Consider the following 22,098-nt stretch of genomic DNA (forward strand, 5'->3'; position numbering starts at 1 on the left):
TGTGTATGCCTAGGAATAGAGTTGTTGGGTTATATGGTAACTATGTTCCACCTTTGTCCAGTGTGGCAGTGTTTCTGTTATCACACACACAGTACTTTCATCTGAGCCTGCATGGATAAACACCAGGAGTTAGAATGTAAATGTTAGGTTTTCATTTGTTTTATTTTGTTCATCATACTGTGTACTTATCAAGGGCAAAAACATGTTTTGATTCACCTGTTAATTCTGAACATGTTTCATGTTAATGATCATTTCATTTCTGAAGTTCTGTTTTCTCACTACAGGATAACGGTCTTCCTAATGTACCACCAGATGATCTCTCTTTAAAATCTGTATCCAGTATAAATATTGATCAGATTAGAATGAGAAATGAAGAACGAATGCGAAGATTGAATGAACTCCAGAATAAACCTATTAATACAGGTAAGTGGCCAGTTTTAATGGCGTATAGCAGATTCTGTAAGGAGTCTAACAGGCTTACATGGCAGCTTTCCCTTATGGCTGGGGAACTGAGGGAATGAGTTTGAAATCAAGGGGCCTCTATCACACATCCTGTAAAACCGGGACTCGGGATTAATTTTGCATCAGATTAGGGGTACCCTTTTCTGAGTGGGTTCTAAACAAAGCTTTTGCTTATAAAGATGCGCAGGCTTTGCTTTCAGCAGGGAAAATGCTTCCTTACTGAAGTGAGAGAATATCAGAAATTAACTTAAAACATTTAGTTTTTTTAGAATACACATACATTATAAATTGGTAGTATTACAAAGAAAACGATTTTACCTTTTTACTTGGCTTTCAGTATTTTGGACAAAAAGTAGCCTCGTTAATTATTTCCTTTTGACCCATCAAAGCTTAGTCTTCTCATTATGTTGGGCTTTGGTGCCAGGCAGGCAGGACAGATAGTTCCTTAGGCAACTGGCACGCTCCTCTGCCAGCCTGGACCACCTTTTCAATGCTGATGTTAGTCATTAGGATAATGGGACGATTTTATAGCACACAAGACCTGCTGGATTATTAGCTTTAGCAGATAGTGATCTATTTGGACAATTTTCTTTAGTCTGTGAAGCTACATTACAATAATTGTCTTATAGCAATTTTCTTAACGTGGTAAGCGCCATGTCAGTCACCGGTGACTGACACTATACTCCCTGTCTGGACCGGTCAGTCACTGGTGCCGCCAGCTTATCGGTGAAATCAAGTATCACGGACTCAATGGAAAGGAAGACAAAACAGGCTTGGCACTTAATGTCTTAAGATATTTTTAGATCTTACCTTAAATACTGTGTTAATTTAAAACTACTCATACACTCTGTCTAGCAGACAGGGTGTCATGTGTTCTGACGGTAACTCCGTAACAAATACCAGCAAACATGGCAAACTGATGGAGTATTCATATCATACCTGGAAAAACATGGAACAGTGGGAAAGCATTTTCTTTTTAACTGTATTGTGAGTTTCTTATGCCTCAATTTCTTTTAGAAGCAATAAGTTGAATATTTAACAAGGATATTTTTAAATTGAGAAGACAGCATTTTAAGAATTTACTCTTTATGAAGGTATTCCATTGCTAAACTTTTAACATTGTCCTTTCAAACAGGAGCTTTTTGGTACGATGTGGATTAAATTGCACAGGTCCCTTTGCTGGGCTACTCCTTCACTGACCAGGAGATGTAATTAAAAAAAAAAAAAAAGAAATTGACATCAGAGGGTAGGAAGACAGATTTTCCTGTTATTATATTTGTAAGTAAAATGTAGATGTGGAAGTTGAGTCCTATCAATGCAATTAAAGAACGAAACAAATAAGAGCTCTCTCTCAGTGGAGTGGAAGTCATTTCAATCCCATCTAGTGCTTTCCTGAAATGACTTAACTTCCTAAGCCTTGTTAAATAAAAAAGTTAGTTGAAGGTGACACACAGTAAGATGGCCCACTCCTGTGGCCAAATTAATGTGGCTGCGGCCCCTGCTGCTGAGCTTGGGATGGTGCTGGTACCATGGAGTCACTTTCAGTTGCATTTTCTGTTTCATAAAATTAGTTCCCTCCCTGGGTTTGCTTTCCTACCTCTAAAGTGAGGGTTATCTGGACAAAACTATAAGCTTAGAACCTAACATTGTGGAGAAATGCAGAGCTGTATAGATTTGTGTTCACATCACCTGCCTGGCACCCACCTGAGTAACGTTTCTCTTGCTTCCTCTAGATGACGAGAGTTCACTAATTGACCCTGATGACTTCATGAAGCATGTGGGTGACGATGGATCAAACTCTGTAGCAACTGAACCCTGGCTTCGCCCGGGCACCTCAGAAACGCTGAAGCAGTTCATGGCAGAACAACTGGACCAAGAGCACCAGCAGGTTCCTGGAAAACCAGGCACTTTCACTTGGCAGGGCCTGTCTACTGCACATGGTTAAAATAAACCTGTGTTGGACCCAGCAGTGCCTTCTAAGGTAAAAGGGATGTTAACTCTGAACCTTTAATAATATGTGCTACTTTGACCCCTACCTGGAAGTTACTTATGTTATCTGTGTATAAGGTAATGTATATAATGTATATTATGTACAGAAATAAAAGGCCATGATTAATTTATATATAATGTAGAGTTATATAGAATTATTTTTGCCATAAGTCAGGGTGGTAATGAACTCAGCTACCATATGTGCATTATTGTAAAGTAGAATGAATAAAACAAGTGTATTAACAGTGTACATATAACTTGTTATATGTGCACTTGTTATTGAAATAATTCATTAGTAAATACATTAGTTGTCACTATTCCAGTTGCTACGTAATGACAGAATCAGATTTCCATGTTGTTTATAGCTACTGGTTCAGTATAAATGGTGGGAGTCATAATTGATTTTATTCCTGAGCCATGCACTAAATGTTACATCCTTCTGCCTCTATTTTTGTGCCAATTAAGGGATTAAGTTTACTGATTTAACTACTTCTTGATAGAAATAAATTATTTTTATTACCAATGTCCATTTCTTAACTGGAATTGAGGTTTCTAGACAAGGTGTTTTAGAAGGTGGAGAGAGGCAGGAGCACCCTGGATGAACGATGGACTGGAATCCTCGCTGTGCCACTGTGGACCCTGAATAAGTGACTCCGTCTTTCTAATCACTTCATGAGAGGTACCTTTAAAACAGATTTAAATTCTGAGAAACAATGATTTAGCGTCTCTACCGCACAGTGCAGTCACTGCTGCTTCACACTTCCTTCCACTGACACAATTAATGGCAGGCAAGATCAGATACGTTTACCTCGTGTGAAATTTCTTAAAACTTTGAAATTTAGCTGCATGTAAATCTTGATTTGTAATCTAACCACTGTTTATTTTACTATAAATATTTTTTCTTCTTCATCTGAAAGTTAGATGAAGGCCTCTGTCTCCTCTAGGGAGAAGCTTGATACTTTACACCATGAAATAATAAACTGCCAGGTTACTTGAAACACTTACCTGTCAAACAGGCGGAAGGTCATGGTGGCGCTCAGCTGGAACAGGGCTCCATCTTAAGGGTAACACATATTGCTGACTTACAAATACATAGTTCAGTGACTACTCGCTGTCTAAGAGAGGTATGAGAGCAAAGGCTGAACACTTACCTGTTTTTTAGCACAAGCTTAGAAATAAATGATCTTGACACATTACATTTTTCTTGATAATGCACCACTGTACCACACAACTGCCCCGACAGAAACTTTACTGCGTCTTTTCACTAAAATAGTGGAGCATTATTCTGGGTAATAAATAAATATACAAAATAGAAAACTTTAGAACGAAAGAATATTGAATTTGTAGTTCTGGCAGAAAGTAGCTTTTTCCTAGTTATTTGCTTTTGAATAAAAAAACAAAAAACAACAACAAAACAATGAAACATGGGGCTGTGGATTACACAGGTTTGATTGCACTGATGAAATAATCCAAAAACTTTATTGACCTATAACCTGATTAGAATATGCCAGATGAGAATCAATATTGTACAGAAAGTTGTACAGAATTTTTTACATAGAAAACTTTACATCTGTACCATATACATTTTATCCATCTGAAAAAATTTCTACATCCACTGTTAATACGGAATGCTTGACAATCTTGTAATTTTTAACCATCAGAGCACAATTCACAGTATGAATACATTTCCAGTAAATCTAACCTCCCCAAACCATGCCAGAGTTATTTTAATATATTCAACATTAAGTTCTGTACACAGAATAAAATCTACATCAAGCCCCGCCACCCAAAAGAAAAAGTGACAGCAGCCTAGATTCATTTTGCAGTGATTCAAGTTCAGTCCATGAGGGATCATTCTATTTTAATGGCTCATCTGTAAAAGCCCTAAGAGAAGTATATGACAGGTAGTTATTGTCAGTAGGGATATTTTCTACCCTTTTTTTTGTTGTTGTTGTTGATCATGACAAGTATCAGCCACAACAGCTTCTGGGCATGTTAATCCTTCAAAGTTATCAACCCCCCCGAAAAGGGCAAAACCAAAATCCCCACAAAATAAAAAGACAAAAAGTTAAACCCAAATTTTTAGTGCATTTGACAAAATAGTATAGGTATTTAGCAAATGAATAAGAAAATAAAGAAAACAGTGCAAGAACTATATCATGTTTAAGATTTTTATATTACAGACCTGCGTCGTCTCTGTACATTTTTCACAGAAGGATGATTACCAGTATCTCAGGTAGCCTGAGTGTGCAAAAATTTCAGAATAAGAATACCATAGTTGCTAAATATCTTTTACCATGAACAATAATTTCTTCTCCCCCCACTCCCCAATTATAAACATTTTATCCTTCAAAATACAGCTCTCCTGAGTTGTACTTCCTACAGAAGTTCAAATCTTTACATCTATAGTTCTTTGGGTAAGTTTCACTTCCACACCTGCCCAAAGTATGTGGGGCTCTCCCTGCCTCTGAGGCCAGGGAAGGACCTGTGAGCAGAGCTGACACTGGAAATGGGCTTTCTGCTCAACATGACACACAGGGTCCATCACGGAGAGGGCTGGAGCGTTGCAAGACTGAGTTCTAGTTCTAAGCACTTTACCAGGCAGTAACCCTTAGACACTGAAATTCAGAGAAACCACTTTCCAGGTAGGAAATCTCAGCTCCAGGGCCTTTTAAAGATCAGAGGGATGTAAACGCCAAGAGAAGAACGCTAAGTTCCCATCACTGCTTGTTCAGTCCAAGTTCCTGTTCAGGTGGTTGTGATATCTGAAAAACCACTCCAATTCGCAGAAAAAATCTTCTAAGAACAGCACGAAGTTCAGGAATCAAGTCAAATTGCATAATTTCACATAAGAGAGGGTAGTAGAATGACGCGTGAGCTTTGAACTGGGAGGAAAAGATGAATTTCTCCATTAGTAGTGCTTGCATTCGAAACCACCACCTAAAACTCCCTTTGGAGACAAATCACTGGGCCGAGCACTGACCATGGACACAGGGTGTCTGCGTGAAGCAGTGATGTGCTGACTATGGAACTGAAAGATCAGAGGTTTTCAAGACTCACTTCATACAAATAGTCACTTAGTTTCTATCTTATTTTGATAAATTTGACAAACTGTTAGTATTTATCATTGTTTTTTTCCAGGTAATAAAAGGAGGCCCAGCAGGAAGCACGGTTTTTTTTTTATAAGCCACATATCAGTTATTGAAACCATCTTTTGTTAAATAAAAATTTAATTTTCTGGGGAAATTCTACCTAACATGGCAATATAAACTATTCAGTCTCCAGGCAAAGATTATACAGCCCATATTCAGAGTTTGCAATTGATACACTTGGACTCTATCAAGCCAGAGTGCTGGGCACGCAGTCTCACACTTACCCTGTTGTCACTTATCTTCAGAACTTTCGTTAAAAACAAAAGCAGTAAGTTAGTCCAGGCCTCCCGATGACTCTCTGATGTCAGAGTAAGGAAGTAACTCAGTGCTTCACTGCACACACTGCAACAGAAAAGGGTCACTCGTACACGTGCTCGTACACCTGCTGGCACACTCACCGAGCAGGAACTACTAAGACATGGAGGGGAGCGAATATTTGACTATTAGGACCTTTTTATATAGTTTGAAAAAGTCTTTAACTGGTTGCTGAGACTTTCTGTTCCCCAAGAACACACAAAAATACTATTCAGATGATGGTAGTCTTTCAGGATGTTTTAGCCTTCATGTGAATTGAAATGTTTAAAGACAGTATTAAGTTGTCATTAAATAAAAATAGAATGCAAAAAATAGTAACACGAAAAAAAACACCTCCAAATATTTTTTCAGATGAAGTGCAGGCAGTTTTTCCCTTTCACAAATGATTGGTTTGAAAAAAATGAGCTCTCTGGCACAAAAAAGCCTTAAAACTAGAATATAAAGTTGTAAAAACTTTGAGAGAAAACTTTCTCCTTTGTCCTGTAACAGGAACAACAGGCAGGACGCATTCATATGTCACCAACTGTGCAAAACAAAAGCACACTCTTCTCTAAGACTGCATTTAATTATCACAATCTCTGCCTTGGCCCCGCTTTATCTGCGTGGTCCCGCAGCTCCTGGCCATGGGGTTGGCTGAGGACTCCGCCCACGTGTGGATCTGGTGGCCCTTCCCTGCCCTGTACCATGTAGCCACACAGGTGAGAGGTAGAAACTCAGCCAAGAGTCTTACTTTAAAAGCCTTTGCTGGACCTCCTCCCAGGCACTAACCCGGCTCTCATCCATGTACATCCGGAAGAGAATGCGCAGCCCACAGGCCAGGCTGCTCGTCTCCTGCTTCAGAAGGTTGGGTTTGGATTTGCCTTTAAAGCCTGCAGAGAGGGGAAGTTTTGGGATGAATTTGGGAAAGTATCTTACATAAAGGTACTGCAGCCTGGATGGCAGCACATTCTGTGTGTGCAGCCATCACATCTGCTACCTGAGTCAGCAGCGGCGCCCAGAGCCTTGCGCCCTCGAGGTGGCCCACAGACAGAAGTCACACTGAGAAGGTGGAGACCAAGTCTGGCTGAAGGCCCCCGATATGAAGGTCATTACTATGTTTAGAATTTCTTTCACTCTCAAGCTGGGGGTAGGAGATATAAGACCACACTTGGCTGGGAAAGGGGAACTCTCCCAATGAAAATGCACCTGGAAGCCCCGTGCAGCACAGCAGGGCTCCCGTGGAACAGAGCAGACCACAGGGACTGTTTTCAAGGTCATGGTACGAAGGGCCAAGTGCATGTGGAAACGGGCCCAGTGACCTTACAGGAGCTGTCCCAGTAGAATGATGGCAACAAGTTGGTCTTAAGGGAAAAAGCAAGGCCAGACCACTCTTTCCTGCAGTTGGGGGGTAAAGAGAAGAGGACAGACAGAGCCAGGGCTTCATCAGCAGTTAGACATTCTAGATGACATAGAAACTCAAATGTAAAGCAGCCACTCTCCATGTGACATGCAGTAAACGTCACCTTCCTTTTCCTGCCAGATTCGGCCGCCCCCACTCCCAGCAGCACTGTTTTACACCAAATAGGCACTGAGTAACTAGTTCTTAAATAAAAAATTGGCAATGTCAGTAAATTATAAAGCTTAGAGGGGGGATTCAGGAGTGGGAGGGGGGAGGTCAATAGGGGAAAGAGGAGACATATGTAATACTTTCAACAATAAAGGATTTAAAGAAAATAAAATTTCCAACATGTTCTAAAACAAATATACCTCCCACCTTTAACCATTCACTTTCATTCTGAGATATGGTCATGCCCAGGCCTATATGGAGAAGTCATTTGAATACATATGCCAGATTGTGTGTGTTCGGGACCCTCACGCCCACTGTTTCTCATAAAAGGGCAGATTTCCGTTGCTGACAGTGTCAATAGGAAGGCCCACGCTGGGAAACAAGATGAAAGACGACTCGTCAACTCAATCAAATAAAAGTCAACTAAACAAGGGGAAACAAACAAACCCAGGCAGTTACTTAATTTATTGTAAGACCTGACAGGAAGACCTGACAGGAAGACCTGGTTGGCAGAATGCCTTCCTATTATAGTTGTTAAGGTGGAAGTTAAACAGTGACATGCACAGATCTGCAGGACAGTCAGTGAGTTCTGAGCAATGGAAGTATGTGGTGTACATTCATTAACAGTGAACATTGGATGTGGGACTGTGCAGCTTACCTGCTTTCCACAGAGCAGTCCTCTGTTCATTGTTGGAATTAAATGCTTTTGCAAATCGATGTGACTCTAATAAGCAGTCCAGTAGCTTAAAAAGCTGTTGTGATGTTAAAAAGCGGTACATTCCTTGGTCTTGAGTATCAACTCGAACATCAAAGTCCACGGCATCTCTCTTTGGGAGATAAACCACCATAGCGCACACACAGAGTCACAGATTTTAGAAATCAGTGCTTCCCAAAGACGGTTTACAAGCAGCCACAGAACCTAATCTGTTCTATCTCAACAGAAGATGGGGAAAGGTCCATCTTTTGTTGCCTGATTTCCAGAATCTTCATTGCATGCACCCTAGTCCCCAAGCACGATCCTCCTGATTCCTGACTCCCAGAGCTCTGCTCATACCAGACCCTACAGACATTCTCCCAGCCCCTCCCTCTTCCTCGCCCCTCAGGTCCTCGCTTCTCTCCTTCACCAGGTGGGAGTCCATGTGATGATAATTATTCCCTTGCACAACCCCTCACCTCCTCCTCACAGTAATTGTTTGGAAAGCTGCCTTGCATGTCTGCTCCCACATGCTAATCCTAACTGGAGAGAAACGGACTGATTCATCTTTAAATTCAGTGGATGCTGGATTAAATTTGGATGCTGCCCAGCAATCCTCCTGGCACGTCCCTCATCCAATTCCCTGGACACTAACTCCTGTTTTCCCTTCTCTCAAGTAGCTAAAGCTTTCTTCCCAAACTCACTTGGTGAATGGCTTTTCTTCCTATCTAAATGAGAAACCAGCGCTATCAGATCTCCACAAACTCCCACCCGCCTTCCTACATTTACATATAACCCATTCACTTTGCTTGCATTCCTGTTATAATGCATGAGCTGTCTGCTTCTAACCAAGACAACCCCCGGGGTCTTCGCACTAGGGTCCATCTCCAGGCAGTCTCTCCAGAGACTGCTCCAGCAGCTGTCCCTCTCCCGGAGAGCTCTCATCGGAGGACATGCTGCAATGTTGCTCATCTTAAAGACACCCTTTTCTTCACCCCTTCATTCTCCTCCAGCTATTACCACATTTCTCTGTACCCCTAGAGTTACCAATATTTGCTGTCTTCAACTACTCTCTTCTTTTGTACCCAGTATAATAATATCACAAACACAATGTCAAGGTCACTAAAGTCCACCAAATTGCTAGAGGGCAATTCTCAGAAAATTACTTGACCTACTGAGAATTGGACAGAACTTAGGACTTCTAAGGCATTTCTGCACTTGGCTTCCAGGTCTCCTCATGCCACCCTTGTTCTTGGTCTCCGGCTCTTTACCAATTGCCTCACCAAGAGCTAAACCATGGAGGCCTCCAGGGCTCAATCCCTGACCACACACTACCTGGGTCATGCGATCAAGTCCCATGGTTTAAAATGAGATCAGCCAAAACCGGTTTGGCTCAGTGGATAGAGCGTCGGCCTGCGGACTGAAGGGTCCCAGGTTCGATTCCGGTCAAGGGCATGTACCTGGGTTGCGGGCACATCTCCAGTAGGAGATGTGTAGGAGGCAGCTGATCGGTGTTTCTCTCTCATCGATGTTTCTAACTATCTCCCTTCCTCTCTGTAAAAAATCAATAAAATATATTTAAAAAAAAATAAAAATAAAATAAAGTGAGATCAATGTGATAAAGACCTACCCCACCCCCAAATTACATCTCTAGCTCGACCTCGGCTCTGAATCCCAGACTGTCTCCGCTCCTCACCTGGGCTGCAGCTAAGTTCTCCGCATCCTCCTTCCTGCTGGTGGCGGGGAAGAACACAATGTTGTCGATAGTCTGGATGAGTTCCAGCTGCACAACACATTTAATCAACAGGGCAGCAAACAGTTTTTGTTCTGGATATTCTGTGAGGAAACCCACCCCAATGCACATGCAAACAAAAATTATTTCGAATCCTTTATCATTTCTACGATATTACAATGCTAAGGGAACATAATATGTACGAAGGTAACTTGCACATATCATAGAAGGATATACTTACTGCTTTTTCACATAAGCACTACTCAGCAAAAGTTTAATCAATATTTAGAAAACCCAGAAAAAATTCATTTTTTAAATAAAATGTAGGTTATTTTTTAACAAAATGTAACAATGAATTAAAAGCTAAAACTTAAACCTTTACTGTAAGCACAAGTTTGGCCTTTGAATATAGGTAATATACAAACCTACACCAAAAGAAAAACAACAGAAACTAGACTTGTAAGACAGGAAGTGAGAGATAGCCAAAAATTTTGACAAATGGAGCAATACTGTGGATTAACCATAGTGCATGTTTTATTTGGAACCATGTTAGTTGTAGCTCACATGACCTTATATCTTCAAAAGGATCCATAAGCAAAGAAATCTATAAAAAGTTATGCTAAGTGCGTTACTACAAAAGTAACCAAATCGTGAAGTAACAGAAGTATTTTCCACAGTGCCCAGGTGAACTGTAACATGGCTACCTCCCTCTAGCCTAACAAATTTGGTCAATAGGATGATGTTTCTAACACATATTCATAAAAGAAATTTTCCATTTCACTGACCTCCTGGTTCATGGCAATGGTGGTTTCTACCTGACAATTGCTGCCTGATATTTTGAAAACAAAATAGTCACTTAAATATTTTTAGGGCATTTTATGAGAAAGGAAACAGAAAGTAACTCAGACATTTAGGTGGGCTTTCCCTTTGTCGTCCTCCTTTGATGGTAATATATACTAGTAAGAGTTGCAAAAGTAGGTTTATACTTGTTTGTATGGGAAAATATATAATACAAGAATAACTAATAATACAAGAATAGCCCGGCTGGTGTGGCTCAGTGGTTGAGTGTTGACCCAGGAACCAAGAGGTCACCAGTTCAATTTATGGTCAGGCCATATGCCCAGGCTGCAGGCTCGATCCCCAGTAGGGGGAGTGCAGGAGGCAGCCAACTGATGTTTCTCTCTCATCAATTTTTCTATCTCTCTATCCCTCTCCCTTCCTCTAAAATAAATAAAAATCTATTTTTAAAAATAGATCAGTGATCTATATATAAGAGTTTAAAAAGTATAAAACTCTTAGAAGAAAACATTGAGGAAAATCTTCATGACCTGTTAATGGATTCTTAGCTATGACACTAAAAACATGAACAACAAAAGAAAAAAAAATAAACTAGACTTCATCAAAATGAAAAACTGTTGTGTAACAGAAGACACTATCAAAGAAGTGAAAAAATGACCTAGAGAATGGGAGGAAATGCAAATCATGTATCGGATATGGGGTAGTATCCAGAGCATGCAACAAACTCATACAATTCAAAAACTAAAAAAAACAGCCCAACTATAAATGAGCCAAGGACGTGAATAGATATTTCTCCAAAAAAGATATATAAATGGCCAATGAGCACATGAAAAGACACTACTCAACATTACCAATCATTAAGGAAATGCAAATAAAATCCACAATGAGCTACCACGTCACACCCACTAGGATGGCTATACTAAAAAAAGTAATTTTGGTGAAGATGAGGAAATTGGAATTGCTGGTGGGAATGTAAAATGGTACAGCCACTATGGAACATATTTCAGTGGTTCCTCAAAAAGTTAAATACAGAATTACCATATAACCCAGCAATTCTACTCCTAGGTATATTCCCCAAAGAATTAAAAACAGTACTTGTAAACAGACAGTCAAAGCAGCCTTGTTCATGATAACCAAAAGGTAGAATAAACTCAAATGCCCATCAACAGATGAACGGATAACATGTGGCATATCCACAAAAATGACAATTACTCCATCATAAAAAGGAATTACTGATCTACTTTACAATGTGGCTGGACCTTGAAACATTATGCTAGATAAAAGCCAGACATAAAAGGTCACAGACTGTATGATTCCATTTACATGAAATGTGCAGAATAGCAAATCCACAGACACAGAAATCAGAATGGTGGTTGCCAGGGCTGAGGACTGGGAAAATAGGAAGGAAAAGCATAATGGTTGTGGGATTGTCTTTTGGGATGATAAAAAATGTTTTGGAACTAGATAAAGTAGCAACTGCACACCATTGTGAATTTACTAACTGCCACTGAATCGTTCACTTTCAATTCGTTACTTTCGTTACGTGAATTTCTTCTCAATTTTAAAAAGCGATTTTTAAAGCTGTCCTATTGTCCTATAAGGAGGAGGCAGTCTTTCCTCAGTGTTGTAATATTCCTTCAGTAAACAAAATTTAACCTATTTAGTAAAAATAGAACTAAGAAGGTGAGGAGAGGAGTGAAGATGACATGGGTGTGGGGCAGCAGAGCATAAGGAGGGCTTGCTCCTCAGAGCCGGAGCTCCAGCTTTGGAAGCCCTTAGCCCTTACTACCTCCCTTCATAGATGAGTAGAGGAGGGCCCATCAGGCCCTACTTTTGCAGGAAAAAAATGGGGCTGACATGAAAGAAGGGGATGAGAGGGAAGACTCGTAGGCTCAACACAAACACTAGCTGGTATGGCAGGTGTTAGCAGAGTTCTTGATCCTACTCAAGGGAGTATCTACCTATCTATCCTGGGAGGTTCAGGTTGGAGCGAACACAGTAATGAAGTGACTATACAATCAGTTACAGTGTATTTGTCAGTAATAAAAGTACAAGCGAATTTCATCCCTTTCCTACATCAAACAAAACACACAATTTAGTTTTACTAAGAGTATAAATAACTCACTTGCTGAAGGTTTAATTTTGTTGGCTTCTTCATTCACAGTAGAGACAGAAGCCAATGTTGCTTGCTGTCTATTATCTGCAGATCTTGGTTGAATAGAATCATGGATATCTACAGATTTCTGTGATATTGTATCCTAACAAAAAAAAAATTCATTATAAGTACAATGAATAAAGCTTAAGAATAAAAACAGCATGGATGGAGCTGGAGAGCATCATGCTAAGTGAAGTAAGTCAGCCAGAGAAAGATAAGTATCACATGAGCTCACTCATTTGCGGATTACAATGAACAACATAAACTGATGAACAAAAACAGATCCAGAGACGGAGAAGCATCGATCAGATGCTCAAACCTCAGAGGGAAGGTAGGGGAGGGTGGGGGTAAGGGTAGAGGTCAGCCAAAGGACTTGTATGCATGCACATAAGCCTAACCAATGGACACAGACACCAGGGGGGTGAGGGCATGAGCGGGAGTTGGGTGGGGGGCAATGGAGGGATAAGGACACATATGTAATACCTTAATCAATAAAAGAAAATAAAAATAGTTTCTATTATGCTGTGTGTTTTTTTTTAAAAAAATACAGACTGTGTCCCTATGAAAATGACATTCTACACATTGCAATTACAGATGCAATGAGAGAAAATTATTTAAAATTACCTATCCATTGACAGAGCCAATAGTCTTTAAGCGAAAAGCTTCCCTTCTGACTGCCAGGCTTAGGCCTGACACTACCCAAAAGCAAGAGATAAAAATGCTAAGTTCACTGTGAGGGAAAAGTAGTCAACAAGACCCACGAACTGTCATGGAATCTACACAGACTCCTGCAAGCTCTGTGCAGGCTGAGCTCAGGGAAGCTTTTTAAGGGTGAGTTTTAGGGAAGGATATTCTGTCATCCAAGGAACCCACAGCCAGAGGTCAGTGAGGAGGGGACCAAGAAGGAGTGCAGTGTCATGAAGAGAAGCTGAACGTTCAAGTCCAACAGAGCGATACCGCATTTCGCCCCAGAGTCACCAAGTGTAACGTTGAAAAAGCAATGAATCTTCCCAGACAGGTTTTCTGATTACTTCCCATATGGGTTGTTATTATCTATGGATTTGACAATAAGTGCAAAGCACCAGTACAGTGTCAGACAATAGATGTAGTGACAGCAATACAATGCCCTCAGCGAGTCAGACTGTGTCTTAAGAGGGCGGAGCCTTCTGTCCGAACAGTCCCATCCAGAAGCAGCCTCACCTGGGTTTCTGAAAGGAGCACAGGGGCCTGCGTTCCCCAAAACAGAGCTAATCACAATAGTATTTAACTTGGACTTACGTTATGACCCGCAGCGTGACCCTTTATTCATTGCTCTGTACTAGTGTGAAGCAGGGATAACATGTACCAAACCTGGTTCAAAAAGCTGCTGGGAGAGCTGCAGTGATGTGCATACAAGCCAAGGAATGCCAAGGGTTGCCAGCACCCATGGAAGCTGAGAGAAGCAAAAAGGATTCTCCCTCAAAGGCTTTGAAGGGAGTTGGCTCTGTGGATGCCTGAATTTTGGACTTTTTGCCTCCAGGACTATGAGAGAATAAATTTTTGTTGTTTTAAGCCACTTAAGTGTGTGGTAATTCGTTACATCAGTCCTAGGCAAATAAATACGGATGAAGGGTATATCAGAATTCTTTGTACCAGTTTTGTCACTTTTCTTTAGGGTCAAATTATATCAAAATTAAGTTTAAATGCAATATCCAATAATATCTTCAGCTTGGCATGGAAATCCATGCATTATCTGGTGCCTGCCTCTTACAACTCTTAAAGTCATTTTACTCTATGTCTCATCTTATAAAATATTTAAAATACTGCCTGCATGGTACTTACAGAGATAAATTTTAGCTAGTTGGGAAACTGACTATCATGAAATTTAACCTGAGAATCTGGACAGTAGATTTATGCCTTCTTTTTAAAAGAACTGGGGTCATACAAAAGAATTTGGTCCATAGTAAAATTACTTATCACAAATAATTAAATAATTTAAAATATGCTTTATTTATTAGAACTTACCAACTGTTTTTCACTCACAGGAGAGGAAGGTAGGGGGACAGTTTCTCCGGAAGTGGGACGCCATGTCAAAAGCCTTTAAAATACCAAAATCACACCAGTCAATCACAGTGTAAAACATGTCACATCCAACATATTTTGAAATGAGCACATAAAAGTCACATGAATATACCAAAAGCAACATATTCCTTCTCTGACTACTGTTAAGAGCAATTTGCTGAAAAAAAAAAAAATCTAGTGAGAAATTAAAAATATATACTTCCAGAAAAACAATTAGCAGTTAATATAATTAAGAGCACTCGGGTCATCAGTTTTAAAACTTTAAACTCAGTTTTTCTAAGTATTAAGGGTCATTAAGTATTGTTCAAAGTGAGATTTAAAAAAAGTTGAAGCTGTTTCAAAAAAATTCATAAACATTTTTAGATTCTATTTTTTTAATGTATAAAAATAAATAAAATAAAATTTGGCCCCAAAGAGGACACTAAGTTGATTAGCTGCTTGGGACAGAAAGATGATTAAGACCTATGTTTTTCTTTGAGAAGCAAGAATTCCTGGGAAATGGGGCAGACAGGCAGTAAATACATCACTTCAGTTCAATATGGAGAGAACTCTGGTACAGATACATGCTAGTAAGAGATGCTATTAGATGATCTTTAAGATCATGTATCGTATATCTAGAATGTATACATTCAATGAATTAAAGCAGAAGCAGTTCTTTAAAAAAGCAATTCAGCCTGGCTGGTGTGCTCAGTGGTTGAGCATCGACCTGTAAACCAAGAGGTCACTGGTTCAATTCCTGGTCAGGGTACATGTCTGGGTTGCAGGCTAGATCCCCTGTGTGGGGCATGCAGGAGGCAGCCGATCTGTGTTTCTCTCTCATCATGCTTCTATCTCTCTATCCTTCTCCCTTCCTCTCTCTCTTAAAAAAACACACCAATAAAAACATATTTTAAAAATTAAAAAAAAAATTCAGCCCAACTGGTTGTTCTAAAGACTTATTCATACAATAGCGGCCACAGATAAACTATGACAAAAATCTAACATTTGTCAGTTACACTGATCCAACAAAATGTGCACCAAAAAGTAAGAACTGTCAAATAATTATAAATAGGCCAAGGAAATTAATGTGTGTCCTTTTGGTGTAATCCTACCCTGATCTTTCCTAAGGGTGTGTTCCTCTTGTTTGACTTTGTATTTCCTAGTGATGAGGATATTTACCAGGAGATCATACCAGTACAAACACATTTAATTCATGTCAAGAAAAAGTTTATGATGCTTAAAAACGTGGACTGATAGTTTTTGTGTATAGTTTTATGCCAGTGCATTCACAGCTATTTAGTAAGATGTTTTAGGTAGCATTTAAAACATCTAATTAAGTAGATTTACATATCGTAGATGTAAGGTGAAGATCTGGGGCATGTCAAAGGGCCCTGAGGTACTGGGAAGTAAGTTCCAAGTCTGTCCTGCAAAACGCCCAGGAGGCATCAGTCACTAGGCAGGCTCTATCTTAGTTTCCCGTTGATAAAAACTCCTTCACTACAATTCAATGCCAAATGATGAAAATTAACTGTAAAATGTGATAGGTGCAAATAAATCTTCCTAAGATTATTAAATCTACAATAATTGAAATATATGCTATTGTTGTTTTAATTCAAGACCATGGCTTGGTTTAGTCTGGATAAATAAACCCTTATAAAAGTGGAATCACTTCATTATGACCCCAATTTTGGATGATCAGACTAAAGGTTTTGGTTTATAAAGAATTTAATTTATGTATTTGTTATGGATTATAGAAGTTTGATTTGTAATAAATACAAATTCAAGGAACAATGAGATGTTTGAAAAAGGATTCTGTTATGAGAAATCACTAGTTACTATCAAACTTTTATGTCCATCATTCAAAATATAAAGTTGTATAAAATCATCTTACGCATGTGGGATTGTAGTTTTGAAGATATCCAGTGTGCAGTTACAAGTTTTATCCCAGATTTCTAGGGTAAATTTTTCCCCATTCAGGATAACAACATTCTCTAAGCAGTTTGTACCAGATCGTGCTAACTGCTCATTGTCTAGAAAAGAAAAGAGCAAATCATTTGTATATTACCAGGGTCCAATTTAACAAACACTTTGTGTCACTATCTGGCACAGACATACCTTGCTGCACACACCAGTACAGCTGGGCAAAAATATCATCCAAAAGCACATCACTGAGCACTTCTAAATACTGGGTGAACACGTCACAGATGGCATAAAGGGCATGATTACAGGTCGTTGTCATCCATTCAGCTTTCTGGGGGGGTGGGGCAGGAGAGAAAGTCAGACCATTCATCAACTAATAGAATTAAAAAAGAGATATGTTTGCACATGTAAAATGTAAGCCTATCCCTGCTCCTTTCAGACTTTTACTTCCCTCCAGAACATTACATTCACCTCACTTAATATCTGCTATCTATTTTTCTCCATTAGCCCATAACACCTACGTATAAAATAATTTAACCATTTTTTGTACTGTTTTCTTTGATTGTGAAGAACTATCACTGCATTTTCTTGCTATTAGCATTATGACTTTTCAAACAATATGCATGGATAAACACCAGGCCTTGCTCCAGCATATGACTGAACTTGAAAGAGAAATAAAGAGAAAGAGAAGGGTAAGAATTTATCCAAGTGGGATCAGTATATCTTTTAAATTAAACTGACTTTCATGAAGTACAGTTATTTAAAAACACTATAAAAGACAAATAGGGCCATATAAAGTGTTTTTCTCAAATGCATAATGGACTAACCTGAACTGACAGTTTTCAAACATAGTTTTGTGGTAGTGCATACATATGTCTATTTATTACCATGTAGTCTTTAGTAATTCAGAATAAGAAGTCACTATGAATACTAAAGAAAGCTACTGGTGTTTATAGTTGTGACAATATTAAAATGAGGAAAAGAAACTGGAAGTTCAACAAAAACATAAAAAAACATAAAAAAAACAACAAAGAATCCCACCAATTCATTAACTCGGCTCTATCCCCAAATAGTGTTCTTGTTTATAAAGGCATACAATTTATTATAATGCCTTAAGGAAAATATGCTTAATATGAAATATTAAAATGTATTAAGAAAAATATTAAGAGCCTCTTGATTTAACTATATTAAATGAACATTTCATGTCTTACCTCTGTCTGCTGTTCTGGCAATTTCATGTTGTCAAAGATTCTGAACACAATTCTAAATAAATCCTGCCACCAGTGTTTTTCGTAAGTGTGGCCGTAAGTTTTCATTATTTCAAACATTACAGTTAAACCCCTAAAGTGATATAATGTAATTAGTAAAACTGTAACACCAAAAAAGCACTGCACATCAGAATCTCCCTCCTATAACTGTTACAGTTCACAAAGCTACAGAAAACAAAGTTTAAAACTGGTTTTTACCTTGTTATACATCCAGCTTTCTTTAGAATGCATTTAGGAAAACATTTCAAATTTTTCTTTATTTTACTTTTCCTCCATTCCCACCCCATCATTCAGCATTTAAAAATAGTAAATTAAATTACAGATGGATACAGACCATCTTATTAGTGAATATTAATTTTGTGGCACTGTGACCAAGGAAGAAAATATATCAATTAACAGTCTAAGAACAAAAAATAGATTTTAGAAAATCTTTTTCAAAGAGCTACAGGAGTTTTTAGAGAATGCTATAATTGTTCATATAATATCTTCAAAGAATTTGTAAAGCTAATCCACAAGATGTCCATTTGGGCAGGTCTGTTTTCCGCTGCATCCCAGGCACAGAGCATCTAGGACAGCGTGGGCAAACTACGGCCCGTGGGCCGGATCCGGCCCGTTTGAAATGAATAAAACTATTGAAAAAAAAGACCGTACCCTTTTATGTAATGATGTTAACTTTGAATTTATATTAGTTCACACAAACACTCCATCCATGCTTTTGTTCCGGCCCTCCGGTCCAGTTTAAGAACCCATTGTGGCCCTTGAGTCAAAAAGTTTGCCCACCCCTGATCTAGGAGGCACATGGTGAGTACTTGTTGAACAAATAAAGTGCTTAGTATCACTTTCTTTGAATAAATGTTAAACCTAAAATTCAAAATTGTCTTCCTGATTATCCTCATCAAGACTAGATGAGGGTGAACGGTGGGGGAGGGGGGGGCGGTGGGTAAAGGTTGATGGAGAGACTTGACTTGGGGTAGTGAACACACAACAGAGTACAGATGATGTGTTGTAGAATTGTGCACCTGAAACCCGTATAATTTTGTTAATCAGTGTCACCCCAATAAATTCAATTTAAAAAACTGACTGGTGTGGTAAGTGGTTAGAGCATCATCCCAGGAACCTAAGGGTCACAGGGTTGATTCCCAGTCAAGGGCATGTACCTGTGTTGCATGCAGGTTCCCTCCCTGGCCCCATTTGGAAAGAGTGGGAGGCAACATCGATGTTTCTCTCTCTCCTTCCTCTCTCCCTCTCTTCCTTCCACTCTCTCTCTAAAAATCAATGGAAAAAATATCCTCAGATGAGGGTTAACAAAAAACAAAAGGAAACAAAAAAACCATTCATGTAGCTGTTAAAAAGCTTGATGTTTCCTCTGTTACTTTTTTCTAGCAAAATATAGGTATCCTTCGATTTAAAAAGGTTTATATTTCCAGTAAGTCTGATGGTAAGCCAGAACAAAATTTTCTTTGAAAGGCTCCATAAAGACGACACATAGTCTAGCTTATTTGTTGCTATGCTTCCCTCAAGTCTAGTTCATGCCTGTTTCAAATTAAGCTCAAAATAAGTATTTGTTAAATGAATGTGTAAAAATAACATTATGACAGTTTGCCTTACAGCAAGTTCGTAAGTTTATCTGATTCATAAGATACCTACTGTGTAATGAGCGGAAGTAAAGAAGCTAGTCCACATTTCCCTCCACAATGGAAAAGGGCTCCCTAATCCATTTCCTCTCTTGCTAAGTAACTGGATGCTAACTCCCATGTCTGGGGAGAAGGGAATGTGGGAAACCTGTTTTTTCTAGGCCCCCAAAGCAAACACAGATCTACAGAGGTTTCCAAGAATTTTTTACTGTTGAAGAGGTCTTTTTTTAAAACAATACTTCAGTTGCTAGTGTAGGGAAAAGGAATATTTGGGGCTCTAGGTTAATTATTTAACCATAAATCTACAAAATTCTGAGGGAGTCAAATGAGAATGCAGGCGAAAGTATTTTATGATTAGTGTGTTATAAATAACAGCGGCCCTGACTGGTTTGGCTCAGTGGATAGAGCGTTGGCCTGTGGACTGAAGGGTTCCAGGTTCGATTCCAGTCAAGGGCATGTACCTTGGTTGCGGGCACATCCCCAGTGGGGAGTGTGTGGGAGGCAGCTGATCGATGTTTCTCTCTCATCAATGTTTCTAACTCTCTAACCCTCTCCCTTCCTCTCTGTAAAAAAATCAATAAAATATATTAAATAAATAAATAAATAAATAAATAACAGCGTTACATTTTTACATATAATCTAAATAACAGCCCTACAGATCCTAGGGTGAGGTAAGAAAATGAAAGCCATCATGGAAGAGTTTACTCATATTTTCTCTCTTTTACTAACTAGAACACATACTTTCTCTTCCCTTTAATAAACAGAACCCATCTGTAATCGGAATATAAATATGGTGAGAAGTAAATCAGTGTGGTCCCAGACAAGAACAGGCTAAGAGGCTAAGAAAGCAGGCAGGTCCCTTGTCAAGATAAAATGTTATACACTGTTCTTGTGATTACTACACTCTGAGAAACTCCCAAGGTTGAGTCAAAGTTTGAGTTCTACTTTGGATAACTTACCTATATCATAATTTTACTTTGTTATTACAAATACTATAAAAGTGAAGTTTCTTAGGAAATAAATCAAACTTAACCTTGGATGGGGGTGGCAATGGGGTATTCTGGCATAAGGGGAGGAAATATTCATTCTTTCATTACATTTCTATCATTGATTTATTATAAGTCTGAACATGTTTCTGGTTTTAAAATGTTCAGTGAACTGTCCAAATGATGAATGATTCTCCTAAAAAGATGGCATAATTCAATGAGGGATTTTAACATGAAACTGAACTCATGATACACTCAAGCACTTTTGACAGATACTGTAATACAAGTTGGCCATTTCAATTTCAAAGCCACAAATACAGAGTGAGAAAAATTATCTTATGGGACTGATCTGAGCTGTAACATGAGAAGTGTATACTGAGCGCTTGTCTGGTTACATCATATCCAAAATAATTTCTTTACAAATCTGTTATATGCTCATATAGATCTTTTATTGAGAATATACTTTGGAAAGAGTTCAATTCTTTTTTAACAGACCTATGTTATTCAAAACTATATTACTGACCAGTCTTCAGAGAAAAAGTTCTTTACCTAAAATGCATCAAGGATGCGCATTTGAGAATTCTTCCATCATTCTTTAGGAAATAAAATAAATTTGCCACTAACTTCTATTTTTAATTGGAAACAAATGTATGAAAAAAAACAGAATGTGTAAAGTATTATATTAACATAGAAGCTAAAACACAAAGTAGATTATATTTAAATTTAGTAGGCTATATTTAAATTTTAAGGAAAAGCAATATATTTCCATTTTTTAACACTGCTATAGCCTAACATATTTTTAAATCTGCCTATCTAATAACTGTTATCTACATATATAAAAGTCTAATATGCAAAGTGTCTCCTCAGGAGTTTGACCGGGAGATCGCTCGCTCGCTACGACATGTGCTGACCACCAGGTGACCCCGGCAAGCAGCTGGAAGGCCCCCATTGATCCTGATCGCTGGCCAAACCTAGGGACCCTACCCAATTTGTGCACCAGGCCTCTAGTATTTGACAGAACACATGATTTATGGCCTTTCACTACTAAACTTTGTGTTCACATAATGAAAGTTAATTTAAGTTACAATAAGCCTTACAAAATGTTAATTACAAATACTGATTGTTACCTGGTTCTTACATCTAATTTGCATCTATTGATGATACAGGATAACTCAAAGAGGATGGGGAACCATCCTCTCACCCACACCCTGTCTTCAGGCGCCACATTCATATCGTCGCTTGTGTATTCCTTAAAAGCCTTCAAGAAGAAAGGTAGGGTTATTAAAGGCAAAACATAATGCCTACATTAAGCACATTTCTCTAAAACTTTAAAAAATGCTTTAAAAGTCAAAGTGAACAATTTGATAAAACACAATAATTTATAAAAATGATGGCAATTGTAACTTC

At 38.7% G+C, this 22,098-nt stretch overlaps 2 protein-coding genes across 2 annotated transcripts in view; one reads left to right on the forward strand and one right to left on the reverse strand.

Annotated features, from left to right (window-relative positions):
• Positions 1-2,978, forward strand: part of CSPP1 (centrosome and spindle pole associated protein 1) — a 99,538-nt gene extending 96,560 nt beyond the window's left edge. Inside the window, exons 30-31 of the mRNA XM_081111629.1 lie at positions 285-423; positions 2,196-2,978. Coding sequence (XP_080967755.1) covers positions 285-423; positions 2,196-2,407 — 351 coding nt within the window. The 3' untranslated portion in view covers positions 2,408-2,978. The remainder of the gene's footprint in view (positions 1-284; positions 424-2,195) is intronic.
• A 933-nt stretch (positions 2,979-3,911) lies between these two features.
• ARFGEF1 (ARF guanine nucleotide exchange factor 1) overlaps positions 3,912-22,098 on the reverse strand; it is a 100,334-nt gene continuing 82,147 nt past the window's right edge. The window contains exons 29-39 of the mRNA XM_081111628.1: positions 21,819-21,949; positions 18,015-18,144; positions 16,999-17,134; positions 16,775-16,913; positions 14,848-14,920; positions 12,814-12,946; positions 9,855-9,994; positions 8,123-8,291; positions 6,649-6,787; positions 5,828-5,945; positions 3,912-5,336 (exon numbers count right to left, since the gene is read on the reverse strand). Coding sequence (XP_080967754.1) covers positions 5,172-5,336; positions 5,828-5,945; positions 6,649-6,787; positions 8,123-8,291; positions 9,855-9,994; positions 12,814-12,946; positions 14,848-14,920; positions 16,775-16,913; positions 16,999-17,134; positions 18,015-18,144; positions 21,819-21,949 — 1,473 coding nt within the window. The 3' untranslated portion in view covers positions 3,912-5,171. The remainder of the gene's footprint in view (positions 5,337-5,827; positions 5,946-6,648; positions 6,788-8,122; positions 8,292-9,854; positions 9,995-12,813; positions 12,947-14,847; positions 14,921-16,774; positions 16,914-16,998; positions 17,135-18,014; positions 18,145-21,818; positions 21,950-22,098) is intronic.

Source organism: Myotis nattereri (genome assembly GCF_964212035.1).
Source record: "Myotis nattereri genome assembly, chromosome: 17".
Classification (NCBI taxonomy): domain Eukaryota; kingdom Metazoa; phylum Chordata; class Mammalia; order Chiroptera; family Vespertilionidae; genus Myotis; species Myotis nattereri.